Genomic DNA, 15129 nt, shown 5'->3' with positions numbered 1-15129 from the left:
CTCTACAGCCTTCAGACTAAATCTTATTTCCTGGGCCTGGTACACAGGGTGTCTGACCTCAGCTCAGCCTACATTTTCAGCTCTGACCTTCACCAGCGCCCCCCACACCCACTGCTCTGGGCACCAGAACCACATCCTCTCACATCAGCATGCCTTTGCCCACCCCGATACCCCTGCCTGGAACACCTTCCCCTCCCACCCTGTCTCTTACATCTGATGAAGCCACAAGGGTCCCTCAAAACTCAGACACCATGTCCACATGAGTCTTTTCTCCTTGACCTCTTCCTCTGTGCTTGATGGTGGCACGAGGTGGCACCATGGCACTGGATATCTGTTCCCCTCCTTTGGAAGCAGGGCCACATCTTCACGATCCTTGCATTCCTATTGCTGTGCCTGGGGTCTGGCGTACAGCAGGCCCTCGATAAGTATGGGGCGAGTAAATAGACCAACGCAGAGAAACCAGAGCACAAGCTGAGTCATGAACGAATTCTCACAGCTTCTCAGGGTGGGCTGCAGGCTACCCTGACGTGCTCGCTGTGCTTGGGAGGGAAACCGAGCCATGGCAGAGGGCAAAGGAGCTTCTGGAGACACGAGATCCTCCCTGAGCCTCAAACAGAACCAGGAGGTGGGGCCCAAGCTGCCTGCTGGGGAGAGTGAGTGTCCATGCAGACAGAGCTGTGAGCAGAGATGTGGTGGTTCTGCGGGGGTCGGGGGGCAGGGCATCACAGCCCGAGCAGCCGCTGGCCTTGACCGTCAGGCTGGCTGCTTCTTCATGTTGCTCTCCAGCCCCTTCTCTCTCAGCACACAGTGGAAAGCCCATGCACTTGAGCACTGAAGTGTGCATTCCACTTCTGCCATTTAAGAGCTGGGTGGCCCAGGGCAACCTGCTTCTCCTCAGTGTTCTCATCTGTTAGATCGGGATATTGAGAACGCCTGCCTCATAGAGTTTGGTGAAGACTGACCAAGACAATGAAGGAAATAAAGTGCCTTACGCAGTAATCTTGCACAAAAGAGCTGCTCCAACTCCCTGGAGAGACCCCCTAGGGCTGGGGCAGAGGCTTCCAAAGAGAAAGGAGGAGCAGTCAGACCCTGAGAGCTTGGAGAGGAGGTGGGAGCTGAGGCTGAGGCCTCTGCAGAGGAGAGAGAGGTCTGATGCTCGTGTAAAAGGGCACGCGAGGGTGAGGTGGGTGGGGAGGAGATGAAGAAAGTGGGACAAAGGGGACAGGATCACAGAGGCTGAGCCGGATGCAGAAATGGGAATCCAGGAGTGACCCCAGTCTCTGAGCAGTGTAATCCCATCCAGGAAATCCCACCCTGCCCTGAGAGAGGGCCTAGATCCAGCTTGCCCTCTACATGGAAATTGGAGAATAATCTCTGGAGCTAAAACCCAAGGGACCCCAGCCCAAGGCAGCAGGCAGGCTTGAGGGAAAGAGTCCAGGCTTGGGACTCTGGTCCACACGCTGAGCATGTCACCCCACCTCGCTGTCCTCAGTTCTTACTTCTGTGAAATGGGGTAATAGCACCCAGCCGGAGGATCCAATGAGCTCGTGTGTGCAGTGCACCTAGAAAAGGGCCTCCGCATGGCGGGTGCGCAGTGACATCAGTAGTTTTGTTTGGCTCACAGTTCACTGGGGTTTCCTGTCTTCCTGTCACAGATATACACAGGCAGCCGATGGCAGGGCTCCTCCCTCCAAAGTCCTGAGAGGCAGTTGGCACCAGGGTCTGGCAATCCAATGCCTGGACCTTTCCAGTCAGGCTGTGTTGAGAAACACCTGAATAAGATGGGAAATGGAGGCAGAGACCCTGTGCCCCCAGACACACCACATTCCCAGTGGAATTAAGGTTCCTGAGACTGAAGTTACAGGAAACCCAAGGAGCTCATTGCCAGCCCATAGACCTGTTGAGGAAGGAAACTTGCCATTTGTTGGGTGCACTGTTCAGGGGCATTTTGGAAAAGCAGGAAATGGGGGTGCCTGTTCCAAGGCCTTTCTCTCTGCTCAGCCTGCTCTCAAGTTGGTGAAAAACCCTGACATCTTGAATGCTAATTTGCCCCTAGAAATGATTGCTAGGGAAAGTTTGTCCTCTGTTGAATTGGTCTCGACTTTTATTTCTGAAACCTTGATCAGATCCCTCTTTCTCTTGGATACTTAGGGGCAGGGAGATGTTGGGGGGCAGAGGGTGGTAGACTCCAACCCAGGTTACCTGTTGACTGCCGTAGCCATGTTCTGCCCAGGTTTCTGAACAGCTTTCCCACCCTCTTCATTTCTTGGCTCTTCTTTTCTTACTTTTAAAAAAGCTTTTATCATATATGTATCTTTAATCAACTAGTTTCAAGTGCTTTTGGGAAATAGATAGCCATAAATAATAGATTCACGATTGACTCAGGCTGGGGTTCAGCTCTTTAATTGAGATAGTAATCTTTGCCCAGAATCCCACATTTGCCTGATTTATCTCTGGTTCTTTGAAATACGCACTGACTGGTCTGTATCGGCTTTGCTGATGACCAAGCCAGAAACCAACGTTCGTGTTATGGATCCCCACGCTGGGAGGCAGTGCAGCTGAGTGAACATGGAGTTTGGAGTCAAACAGAACTGAGTTTGAATTCCAGCTTTGCCACTAATTGGGTAGGTGAATTAGGGCAAATAGTTTGGCCCTTCTGTCCAAAATGAGATCTGTTAACAGTACTCACCTTTGTGGTTTTTGTTAAGAATTAAATGAAATAAATAGTGTGTGCAGAGGACTTAGCAAAGTACCTGGCACATAGTGAAAGTGTTAATCACTCAGACCCCAGGGACTGTAGCCCGCCAAGCTCTTCTGTCCATGGTATTTCCCAGGCAAGAACACTGGAGTGGGTTGCCATTTCCTTCTCCAGGGGATCTTCCCGACCCAGGGATCGAACCCAGGTGCCTGCTTTGCAGGCAGATTCGTTGCCATCTGAGCCACCAGGGAAGTCCTTGGCACAATGTGAAGGCTAATGCTAATGATGGTAACAAGAGTAGAAAGTAACTGGTTTCACTGAGTGCTTGTGGAACACACTCAACACAGGCATGACGCACCCCGCACTGAGAACGGCTGCAAGGAGGGCTGCCCACCTGCCCGCTGTCTTTCCACTGTCTGAGCCCGGAAGGTGCACACAGTACCTGTTCCAGAAGACGGCCCCCGAGAGCTTCTGCATCTCCCCCAGGGTGGCGAGGAGGAGCGAGGACTTGCCGCAGCCCACCTGCCCCACGATCATGGTCAGCTGGCCTGCAGGGAGGGAGGGCAGCAGGGGGAGCAGAGGCCAGAGGGAGTCTGAACAACTACCACCCAGAAAGACAGACAGACACACCCAACTCCGGGGCCCCCACTTGCTCTTCTCCTACCTAGAATCGCCAGGGAGTCCTTTCCTCCTTTGAGCCTTTCCTTCTGGAAACCCACACCCTATCTCTGGCTCCCCACGTCCTCCTACTGCTAGTTCCCTGCCCTTTCCTGAGGGCCTATGTCTCTCTCCAGTGCTCTCCAATGTGAGCTCAGTGCCTCCTGGTCCCCCCCAAAGTCCACCCTATCCTTCCCCTTCCCATGCTTTGCTCAAGCTGCTGCTTCTGCCGGACCGTCCACCCTGCCCACAGCCTGAAGGACCCTGCTCATTCTTGGAGTCCCCAGCTCTTTCACAACGCCTTCCCTGGCTACGGGGGACCACCTTTCCTTTTGTGAAGCACCCACTCTGTCTGCAACAGATGGTTTGACCTCAAGGCCCCGCTGTCTTGCCCTGTCCTTGCTGCTCTCCCACCAAGCACCTGGACTCCCCGAGGAAGGAGCCCAGCTCCTCTCTAGCCTTCATACCCAGAGCACCCACCAAGAGTACACACACAGCAGCTGCTCAATTGGTCCTGATTTTTCTTTTTCTCTCCTTGTCATTCAGTGGAACATGGGGAGGGGGACACGCCTAGATCATGATGGAAGGGTGAGCTGGGCCATACCTCGGGGGATGCGGATGGTGATGTTGGACAGTGTGGGGATTCCATCAGGGGTCCACGTGAAGAAGCCTCCAATGATCTTCACGAGGGGCACCCCACCAACCAGAAGAGAGCAGAAAGGCAGCTGAGTTTGGTGTGAATAGTCTTGCCTCCCCTCCCCCATGAAAGCAAAGATTAAGAAAACCACACTGATTCCAGTCCACCTCCAAGGCAGGGGAGTGGGGGCATGGCCTTCTCATGCAGACCTCTACCTGAGGCACCCTCCCCAGAGGATGGCCACAGGTTCCCCCAGCTGGTGGAGATTGAAGCACTGGCCCCGGTCTCAGGACTCCTATGGACACTACAGACTTGCAGGGTGACCTCCATTCGGGGCAGAGGGCTCAGGACACCGGGGTCTGGTCCTTCAGATGTTGTGCTTCCTTGTGGAGATGGTGCTGGGTGGCTGGGCATGGAGTTGCAGGGTCTAGGACTCACCTGGACACAGCAGTTGTCAGCATCCCCATCTGTGCCAGGGGCCAGGCTCTGCAGTGGGTTCGTGAGGCCCCTACAATCCTCCCGGGCTGGACGCTTGCGGTTCACAACCTTGAGGGGCTGGAGTTGATTAGAGGAGGTGAGGGCCCAGGGGCTGGGAGCTGTGCAAGGAAGCTGAGGCAGGACAACAGCAGGGCTCGAGCTGCAGGCGTTGGAGAAATACACCGGGATGGGGGTGCAGGGCAGGGGGGCACTCACCACCGCCTGGTACTTGCTGACCTGGCCCTGGGGCGCAGGTTCTCGCGGAGCACACTGCTCCTCACGGATCTCTGCACTGGACAGGAACTCGCTCAGCTTTTGCACGCTGCAGAGGAAGCGCAGACACCCCTCACCCTGCCCGAGGGGGCAGAGGGGAGGGGAGAGGGAGGAGGGCGAGGCCTGAGACGGCAGTTCTGAGAAGACTTCAGGTTCCAGCTGTGGCCCCACAAAGCCCACACGGGAGGGGACAGACCAGGGCCATTCCGTGGGGGCAATAGGAATTACTAGGGTTATTAGCGTTGACTAGTCAGCTGGAGTAGGTTAGGGCGTGGATTAGGAGGGACTGACTAGTTTTACGGAGAAGGCAATGGCACCCCACTCCAGCACTCTTGCCTGGAAAATCCCATGGATGGAGGAGCCTGGTGGGCCGCAGTCCATGGGGTCGCTAAGAATCGGACATGACTGAGCAACTTCACTTTCACTTTTCACTTTCATGCATTGGAGAGGGAAATGGCAACCCACTCCAGTGTTCTTGCCTGGAGAATCCCAGGGACAGGGGAGCCTCATGGACTGCCGTCTATGGGGTCGCACAGAGTCGGACACGACTGAAGCGACTTAGCAGCAGCAGCAGACTAGTTTTAGGGTTAGTTTAACATTAGTTGGTTAGTCTGGTTATTAGACTGAAGGATAGTTGGTTTTGGGCTTTATTGGTTACTATTAGAGTTCTGACAGGTTAGTTAGGATTAGGATTGGCTATTAACCATTGAGTTGGGGCTTCCCTGGTGGCTCAGACAGTAGAGAACCTGCTTGCAATGCAAGAGACCCATGTTCAATCCTGGGATCAGGAAGATCCACTGGAGAAGGGAATGGCTAACCACTCCAGTACGCTTTCCTGGAGAATTCCATGGACAGAGGAGCCTGGAAGGCTACACAGTGGACACTGTTAAATGCTTTATAAGCACATAATTGAATCCCCATTAAATAATTTGATCTTGCTGGGGGAGGTGTATAAGAGGTATTATTCCCAACTCAAGGAAGAAAATGTTATTCTCCACCCCAAGGATTTCCTTATGAACTCAGAGGAGGTTCCAGAAGCTTCACTTGATTCATTCTCTCTTATCCCTAGGGATGGGCAAGGTGTCTGGGGAATCTTGAGAACTGTTCAGACAATCCCAACTTTTGCTTAAATTTGCAGTAGCCTGGGGCCACCCCACCCCTATTTCTGTTCTGAGCATGCACTCCCTCCCCATACAAGGAGCAGAATGCCAGCCTCTGCCTGCTTCTCCTTCTGTCCCCATTCCAACACAGCTTGGTAGGGTGGTGCGGGGGCAAGGAGTGGGAGATGGAGCTGACTTAGGGTAAAGCTTCAGGCTGTGTCATGTTCCCACTTTCAGCCCAGAGTCTGGTCTCCTTCTTTAAAAAGGTTGTAGCTATCCTAAGGTGAGATGAGGAGTATTTATATAGAAATGCTTCTGGGTCAGGCAAGAGATTCCCCATAGCTATAACACCTTTGAATATATGGGTTCTACACAGAATCATTGGCTGGGGTAAGGGTGGGGGAGGAGGGTTGACCGTTAGTAGTTTCACAATGTCACTAAAAGTGAGTCAACACAGTTGACCCTGGAAATGGGAGCTAATCCCTTTCCAGCCAGCTACTCCCTAGTGAGATTCTCCTATGACCACAGCTCTGCTGTCTTATGCCCCTCCATCCTCAACCCTCTTTCCATCAGCTACTTCATTCCAACAGCCACCCCTCCTGCCAGCTGCCTCGGACCTGCCAGGAGAGGGATGTCACTTCCCTCAAGGCTGGAGGGGTTTGAGTACGGAGGACGTTTGTTCCTGTCTGGTCCCACTGGTGATAAGGAAGGACATAGCCAGCTCCCCCCAGAGGCACGCCTGGCCCTTGCTTTTACAAAGCTAGTTCAGAGGCCTCGGGAGATCTTCACACTCCAGCTGTGGCATTCCCCAGCCAGAGCCTCAGCCTTCTACCTCCAGGCTTTCACTTCCAAGAAGGTGATGCCTCTGGGAGAGTGGCAGAGTCACCACTGGGCTCTTGAGCCTGAAGTGGGGCCTCCCAGCGTGCAGGCCAGTTGGAGACAGGGGGTGCAGGTGCTTGGGGAAAGCCTCTTCACTGACTGGGACTGTGAAGGTGCTGAGTCCCATGGAGAGACCTCAGGTGTTCAGCTTGGGGAAGACAAAGATTTCAGGGATGCCTTCTAACTTCTGCGGGGCTGTCATCACGTGGGAGAGGGATGACGTTCATTCTGAGTGGCTCTGGAAGGCAGAACTTGGAGCAATGGTTAGGATTTATGAGGATATACCAAGTTCAGCTCAATGTCGATTTTTTTTTATGGAGTTGTCTTGAAGGTGACCTTGAGTTCCCTCTCCTTGGAGGACATAAGAAATTTGGCTAGTCCTCCTTGGGGATGGTGTAGAGGGGAGCTACACATGGACAATGTCCCCCGAGCAACCACAACCAGCTTCAGCGAAGCCCACAGCAACGGGCAGGTGTGTCCCGGGACCAAACAGCCATGGTTGCCGTGGTCGCCGGAGCGAGCCTGGGCCCGACACGTGAGCAGCCTGTCGCCCTGGCCGGGCCCCTCCTCTCACCTGACCAGAGCCTTGACTGTGGACCGGACCACGCTGGACAGCAGGAACAGCGGCGTGACCAGGATGTGGAAGAGCGAGAGGGAGGCGAAGGCCACCGACGGGGAGAAGTCGGCCTCTCTGAAGAAGCTGACGTGGCCCACGAAGGTCTGTGGACAGAGGCACAAATGAGATGGAGCAGAGTGGGGTTCAGGGCACAGGCCCCTCCCACACTGGCGGCCCTCAGTCCCCAGGGAAGGAAACCAGAAGCGGGGAGCAAGGGATCCAGAGGAACTTCTGGCTGGAGATGCTGTCATCCTCAGAGTCATCTCATGGAACCGTCCCTCCTGGCCCTGCCTCCTTCATTCCAGGAACACCAGGAGCCCTCAGTTTAGGTCAGCTCTGCCCACTCTCAGACAACAGTCCTCAGCCGGAAAATGTAAACATGCCGATTACAAAACCACCTCCTCAGCTGTGCCCCCCAGCCTCTGGCTACCTGGCTTGGCTCGGCAGCCTCTGTTACCCAGAGTTCCTCAAGAGCCAGGCTGGGAACCAGCCCAATAAATCATGTTGAAAGTGAATTCCCAAGCGTGACTGACAGGCTGTGAACTTGACACAGTTCAGGGACTCCGGCCCCGGGGGAAAGAAATGCATCTTTTTAAAGAACTGCAGCGGTCACAGAAGCCAAGGATGGGAGTCCTGAGAGAAGGCTCTGTGGGCGTGTGGCCTTTTTGGAGGGGCGTGCTGCTGGCCCCCACTACTCAGCTCCCACACAGCTTTGGCCAAAATTGCTTTAGAAAACCACCACTGTGATATTTAATGACATGGAGAATTGTTCGTGTCATAGTCTTAAATTTTAAAAAGGCTGCAAAACTGCATGTGAAGCACAATCCTATTTTTGTAAAAATGCTGTATTCAGTGACTCAAGGAAAGACTGGAAAGAAACACATTGAAGTTGTTGCCAGTGGGATTATGGGTGATTTAAGTTCTCTTTGCCTTTTCCCTTCTGAGTTCCCCAACATTTCTACAAAAACGTGTCTCACTTTTATAATGAAGAAGTTTGGTGGCAATTTTTTAAAGAAAGTTTAATTGCTCTCGAGACTAAGCATCAGGTCTTCCAGGCTGGGAGGCAGAGGTCTTGTCTGCCTAGATGGGGTGTGGAGAAGGGACCAGCTCCATATACAGACAGACTTGCCATCCATGACCCTATTCTCAGTGCCCCTGCTGAACCTAGCTTCTGAAGCCCCTGTGCAGAAAGGCAAAACCCTGGGAATCTCTCACTCCAGAAATCTCCACTGCCCTCCCCTCAACAATGGGAGATGGAGAAAGGATCCACTTACGATGAGGACAGCTGCAATGGGGATGGCCGTGTTCATGAAAACTGCGAAAGAAGCACAGAAGGAGTTTAGCAGGATGAAGAAGGCAGCTGGAGGTGAAGCTGCCCAGGTTGGACCGGAGGTCCTTACCCAGTCAGTAGGATGGAGCTGGGGCATGGGAAGGGCAGAAATCTTAGCCCTGTGGCACCTCTAGCTCCTTACCATGTGCCCTCAAGATGCTTATCCCCTGTCCTTGAGTCATATAAGCCTCTAAAGAAAGCATGAAATGCTCTTACTTTGCTCCATGTGGACAGTGTAAAGAAAGCCTTACGAGAAAATGGCAGGGGAAGGATTGGAGAGTTGGCGGCCTGTGGTCAAACGTGAGGTCAGCAGCATGCATTTCTGGGGGCACCGAGTTGCTTCTCCTTCCTCTGTCTCTGGTCCCTGAACCTCCTTGGACTGAGGCTTAGAGGATTCCCAGTTTCCCACGGCTCTTAGAACTTCCCTGGTGGCTCAGATGGTAAGGAATCTGCCTGCAATGTGAGAGACCTTGGGTACAATCCCAGGGTCAGGAAGATCCCCCGGAGGAGGAAATGGCAACCCATGCCAATATTCTTGCTTGGAGAATCCTCATGGACAGAGGAACCTGATGGGCTACTGTCCATGGGGTCGCAAAGTGTCGGACACGACTGAGCAACTAACACTTTCACTCTCGCATAGCTCTTAGGAAGGATTTCAAACTCGTTCACACTGAGGTATTAGTGACTGAGGACAGCTCAAAGCTTCCCTGGAGGCTCAGACGGTAAAGCGTCTGCCTTCAATGAAGGAGACCCGGGTTCGATTCCTGGGTCGGGAAGATCCCCTGGAGAAGGAAATGGCACTCCACTCCAGCACTCTTGCCTGGAAAATCCCATGGACGGAGGAGCCTGATAGGCTACAGTCCATGGGGTTGCAAAGAGTCGGACACGACTGAGCAACTTCACTTTCACTTTGACTTTTCCCAGCTCGAAGCAGGGACTGCCTTAGCTCTAAGGCTGAGAGTCCATGCCTAGGTGGGGCAGTAGGTTTCCTGCAACGGAGGCCCCTTTGTTGTTCTGTTTATAGAGCAGTCCTCAGACTCTTCACAGGGACCCCAAAGAGCAAAGTGGTCTGGACTTAAAGTCAGAGAAGGGTGGAGTCCTCATTTTTTTCTAACCTGTGTAATCCTGGGCTGATCGTTTACCTCCCTGGACCTCAGTTTCTTCCCCCTGAGTTTGTTAACTTGTACCGACTTGTTCCCACACTCAGGCATTCTCCAAGGTGATAGCATGTAATGAAGGGAATAGGCTTCATGAAGCCTTAGTGCTACCTAAGTACTGCACCCCCCAGGCGGCTAGCTTAGCCCTGCTCCTCTGGCCCAATCTGTGAGATGCCCAAGGCATCCCTGACCCCTGGCCCAAACTTTCGGAGAGAGCACCCCTCTTGGAGTAAGAGATGCCCATTCTAGCTGCCATCTTCCCACCTCCTCCCCCTTCCTTCCTGGAGCCTCTTCCAGACCAGCCAAGAGTCTGGTGCTGCAATTAGCCAGATGAAAGCAGAAGGGGCCAGGAGCCAGAGGCCAAGGGCTAAGCCTATGCACATGGCCCCTGTTCAATGAATGGCAACGCGTCTGACACTCTGAAGAATTCCAGATGTTCAACACCATTCCAAGCTGACTGTCTACTTACTCCAAGAGTCCAGCACCAGCGAGAACATCCGCTGTGTGTGTTGGAGATGTGGCACCCCAAGGGAGAGGCAGAATGTGGCCCCTGCCATCACGGGGCTCCCCGTCTGAGGAAGGAGGTACGGAACTATGCTCCCAGGAGGCACCTTATAGGGTGGGAGACAGGGAGCATGCCCCTGTGGGGCTCTCAAGCAAATAGGAAAGACACTGTTCCCATCTTTGGGGAATTCCTGACCTACGGGCCCATTGGAGGGCTCCCTGTCTCATGGAGAAGATAAGACTGGAGCCCTTGGTGCACTGCCCATCTCTTTGACCACAGGGCTTTGTATCAACACTAATATCATACATAACGGTGCTTTGACTGCTCTTCCCGGATGAAGGCTCCACGGTCTCCTGGTGCCCACCACAATGCCACAGCCCTCCCCCATGGCCCTCTTACACTGCAGGGGGCAGGATATAAGCAGTGTTGGTTTCCCCACAGCACAGGGAACCCAGATCTGGCACGCAGGACACAGCACGGTCATCACTGGCTGGGGAGAGGGAGGGAGAGGACGATGCCCATCGGGCCTGGGCCCTGGACCATCACCATACAGCTCGAAAGACAGGTAGCCTCGCCCTCGGAGCTCCCTCAGGGCAGACGGCACCTTCTGTTCCTCTCCTGCCCATCCTGTCAACAGGAACTTGTGCACCCCACCCTGCCCCAGGCCAAGACCCCGCCCACACATGCGGGGGCCCAACTCCCAGCTGAAGAACAGGCCAGGAAGTGAGATTATAAACCGGTATGGCTTGCTCAGAAAGCATTCTGGTGCTTCGTAGCTAGAACTGCACAGAAGTTCAGACCTTCTGATCCTGTAATCTCTCTCCTGGGAATTTATCCCGAATAATCACTCAAGAGAAGCACAAAGCTCTCAGTAAGACGGTGTTAGCCGCAGCACTATCTGTCACAGCAAAATGAAAACCGCAACCACAGCAAAGAGCCCTGAAACGAAGTAAACTGGAAACATCTAACAGGAGCGGCTGTTTTAGTAAACAAGGGACAGCAACTCCAGGCAGACTTTACAGTCAGGAAATGTGTGATAATTGACATTTTGTTCTACTCCGTGTTTTCCTTGGTCGTGATTTTTTAATTTACATATATATATTTCTACTTTATTGTCCTCATTCTTGTAGCTGCCTGAACTCCTTTCGGGAATGAGATCAGCTATACATAAATCTGAAAAGCAGCATTCCAAAGCTGATGCAGCAACACAGAGAACACAAGTGATATATAATTAGCTTCTGTCCCATTCTGGCTATTGTATAGAGACGCTAAGAATGAAAATGTCATTTCCCATTGTCCTCACTCTCTTTTGGAAGGATGGTCTTCTTACAGGGAGCTCTGGGTCACTCTCAGGGGTGGGGGTTGGGTGAATAGACTCACCAGCTGCAAGATCAGCCCATTAGGACCTGGGGTGAACACAGCTGGAACCAGGGGTGTCGGTGCTAGAGACTGGGAGGTGTTAGCTGCAGGCATGCTACAAGGTCTGGCATCTCTCTGCACTCAGCAGAGCCCCTGGGCCTGGGATGAAGGTATGATGGGGTGGGGCGGGAAGGGAGCTGGGCATCCCTTCAAGCTGTCATGGCTAGAAGACCTGAGGCCTTGCCTCCATTTCCCTGAACCACATAAGGACCTATAGGAGGAGTGGGAAATAAGACCAACAATAGATTTCTCTCTGACTTTGGCATGGGGTGGGCTGACTCACTTTGATGTGATCTAGGAAAAAATTTAAAGAAGAAAAACATGACAGTGCTCAAACCTTGAATGTTGGGGAGTAGGAAATACTGTTAAATAACACGAAGTGAAAGCAGAAGATTACGAAACGAGGTGTGAGTGTGATGCTGTTATGGAAAAGTTTAGTTGAGTGTAGGCAGGCCTGAAAGGCCACCTTCAAAAGGGAAAGCCTTTCTGTAACAGCACAGAGTTAAGGACAGATATTGTTTTAATAACCCCCTCCTCCTTTAAGAAATATTCATTCAGAAATTGAGGGTCTCCTCTGTTCCAGGCATTGTATTCCAGGCAACCAACACAACCCCTCACTACTGAGGGGCACAGTAGTGAACAACAGTGTCGACCCTCAAACAAAACAAAATAACACATCCGCTGAACACAAAGCAGGGCTCGGACAGCCCGCTCCCCGCTGGCTTTGGCCAAGGAATGCTGCCCGGCCCGCGGGTGCCAGCCCCCACAATGTAACAACAGGAGCTTTTCATCTCCAAAGCACTGATAAATATTTCAGAAGCCACGCGTCGGGGAGTCACAGTGAGCCATTTGTGCCTCTGGTTAAGTTCACCCCCTCCCCCTCCCCAGGGCCAGGGGAGAAGCTGCCGGCTCACAGTGAAGCAGGCTGCACCTGGAAGAGCGCTATTCAGTCTGATAGCCAGTCTGAAGACAAGAGAGGGAAGGAAAGCAGGTTCACGGTGTGTCCGGCGCTGGAGGTGGTGGAAGGGAGGCGGGAGGCTCACAGCCAGCTGAGTCCTGCCTCCAGCTCCCCGGACACCGCTCCCCCCCCCCCCCCCCCCCCCGCCCCGGCCACCCAGCACCCCCCTCCCCAGGCAGGCCAGGATATGCATCAGCAGCCCACTGGGGCTGCACCAGCTGGCAGAGGAAAAGCAGATGCTGAAGAAGTCCTGAGAAGCTGCGGAAGTCTGGAGGTCACCTTGTCTCCAGACACGGGCTGTCTGGGGCCTCCACCCAGGGGGAAAGAGGGAGCTTACGGCTTGCCAAGAATAGCCAGGCCCTGGGTTTCCAGGAGGGGCAGGTGCTGGGTGCTCCGTGAGTGGCAGAGCTGGGTTTGGCGGGGGTGGTTTTTTGTTTTTCAGCACACAGTATGAGGCCAGTCACATTTATCCAACGTGAACCACCTGAGTGTGGGAAGAGGGAAGGCCCCTGACCACAGACACTGGAAAAGACAGCAAACCCCTTTCGTTTAAGCTCCTTCAACGCCTCCCTGCCTCAGGAGGAAACCCGGCGCACAAGATGCAGCCCTATCTGGCCCTGTGGTCTTTGCTCACGGCAGTGTATTTCAGTCTTGAACACACCGTCATCCTTTTCACTTTTCAGCCTTTGGGCCTGGAACATTCTTCCCTTACTCGGCTCACATACGATTCTTTGGGCATCAGCAGTGGGTTTCACCTACTGCAAGCCTTCCTTGACACGCACCACCCCTAAGACTAGGTTGGGTGCCATTCCGATGGATTCCCCTTTCTGCTCCTGTCACTCCTGGCACAGCTGCACATCTGGCTTCCCTGCTACACTGTTAGCAGCCTGCAGCAGGGACTGGTACTCCTTCTCACCACCTGGCATCCTCCAGGCCCTGACACATAGTAGGTGCTCAGTCAGTATCTGTTAGATATGGGAACGAAATAAACGAGGCCAGGGCCAGGAGAGCACCATGAAAGCAAACCCGGGGGATTTAGAACTGACCACAGGCATGGCCCGTGTTCATGTCATGGTCTCCCACAAGACGCGGAGGGCAAAGGCCAGGCAGCTCCTCTCTAATGCCCAGGGCCTCAGTAGAGTCTGGAAGAGAGAGAAGGCTCTGGAATGAGAGCTGCACAAAGGACAGAATGAATGAGCAGCATGTCAGCTGGATGATGGTTAGGGCCTGGGACCCTCTGTCACCTCTGCAGAGCTTGTTCTCCAATTCATGGGTGGACTGGACACCTAGAGCTATGTGGGTACTGCAAGAAAACAAGGGTGGGACTGACTTCTAAGAGGAGTGGGCACAGCACTCACCCCCGCTTTTCCTCACTTGGTCTTCTACTTACTAAAAACTGGCCTGTGCCAGCTGCAGCCAAACCTCCTCCTACATGAAGCTTTGTGTGCACTCCCTGTCCACATGGGCTTCCTTCTTCTCTATTCTCTGCCATTTATTGGCTGAGGACCTCAGAGAGTCCTTTCACTTTCCTGAGCCTCAGTCTTTCCTGCTGTAAAATGGGACAACAGGGGCACACAACTCACGGAGTTGTGAGGGTTAGTGCAGTCAGGCTCGCTGAGCAGCCAGTGCAGAGCAGCTCCTGTGGTTGAGAACTCCCAGCCACACTGTCTCATGTACGTGAGCCCTGACTTCTCAGCAGAGTATAAACTCCGTGAGAAGAGCACATCTTTTGGCCTCTTGGGTGCTTAACACAGGGCAGGGCTCGCTCAGTGCCATCTGAGTAACTCACACCTGTTTTTCTTCAAGAGGAAATACCCATTCTGGATTTTGATAGCAGGGAAACGGTACTCATTTCCTTGTCACCCCCCTGTGCTGACCTGCCCTGCACCAGCTCAGGGCTCCACACACAGAAGATCTCAGTGATGCTGACATTGAGACCATCAGATAGAGTGTCAGAGGTAACCTTGTCTGCCTGACAGTCTGACTGCCTGGTGTACGATGACCAGACTGAAAACCCAGCAGGCAGCACCACCGATGGGCCCCATCAGGAAATGTGACTCCAGGGCTCCGTTGCGGCACCAGGACCCCATGGTTGGTGCCAGAAGCAAGAATGAAAGATGCCCCATTACCTCAAGCCTAATCACCTGTGTCCTAATTCCAGGTGACAGAGAGCAGAAGGCAGGAAGTCCAGGAGGACGTAAATGAAAACACACTCAAAGCCAATAACTGCAGCCTGGCAGGGCCCCTAACCTGTCTCTCCCCATCCCACCATCAACCAACACAGAGAAACCCATCCCAGGAAGGATGAGCACCCAGCGAGCAGCACTTGGCTTTCCAAGCTCTCTCTCTCCGAGGGCTTTTCCTGTCCCCCTCTCTGCCTTCTCCCATGGACCAGCCTCGGCTGCTCTGTTTATCTTTCTAAG

At 53.5% G+C, this 15129-nt stretch overlaps 1 protein-coding gene across 2 annotated transcripts in view; it reads right to left on the bottom strand.

The window, feature by feature from the left end:
* Nucleotides 1–15129, bottom strand: part of ABCC8 (ATP binding cassette subfamily C member 8) — an 81139-nt gene that overhangs the window by 29907 nt on the left and 36103 nt on the right. For both annotated transcript variants that reach the window (XM_069555463.1, XM_069555464.1), the window contains exons 11-16: nt 8612–8652; nt 7296–7441; nt 4686–4791; nt 4431–4547; nt 3960–4035; nt 3141–3246 (exon numbers count right to left, since the gene is read on the bottom strand). In XM_069555463.1, the coding sequence (XP_069411564.1) occupies nt 3141–3246; nt 3960–4035; nt 4431–4547; nt 4686–4791; nt 7296–7441; nt 8612–8652 (592 nt within the window). The remainder of the gene's footprint in view (nt 1–3140; nt 3247–3959; nt 4036–4430; nt 4548–4685; nt 4792–7295; nt 7442–8611; nt 8653–15129) is intronic.

The sequence above is a fragment of the Ovis canadensis genome, chromosome 15, assembly GCF_042477335.2.
Source record: "Ovis canadensis isolate MfBH-ARS-UI-01 breed Bighorn chromosome 15, ARS-UI_OviCan_v2, whole genome shotgun sequence".
Lineage (NCBI taxonomy): Eukaryota > Metazoa > Chordata > Mammalia > Artiodactyla > Bovidae > Ovis > Ovis canadensis.
Note: the sequence above shows the minus strand (reverse complement) of the source record. Positions and strands in the feature narration are given on the sequence as shown.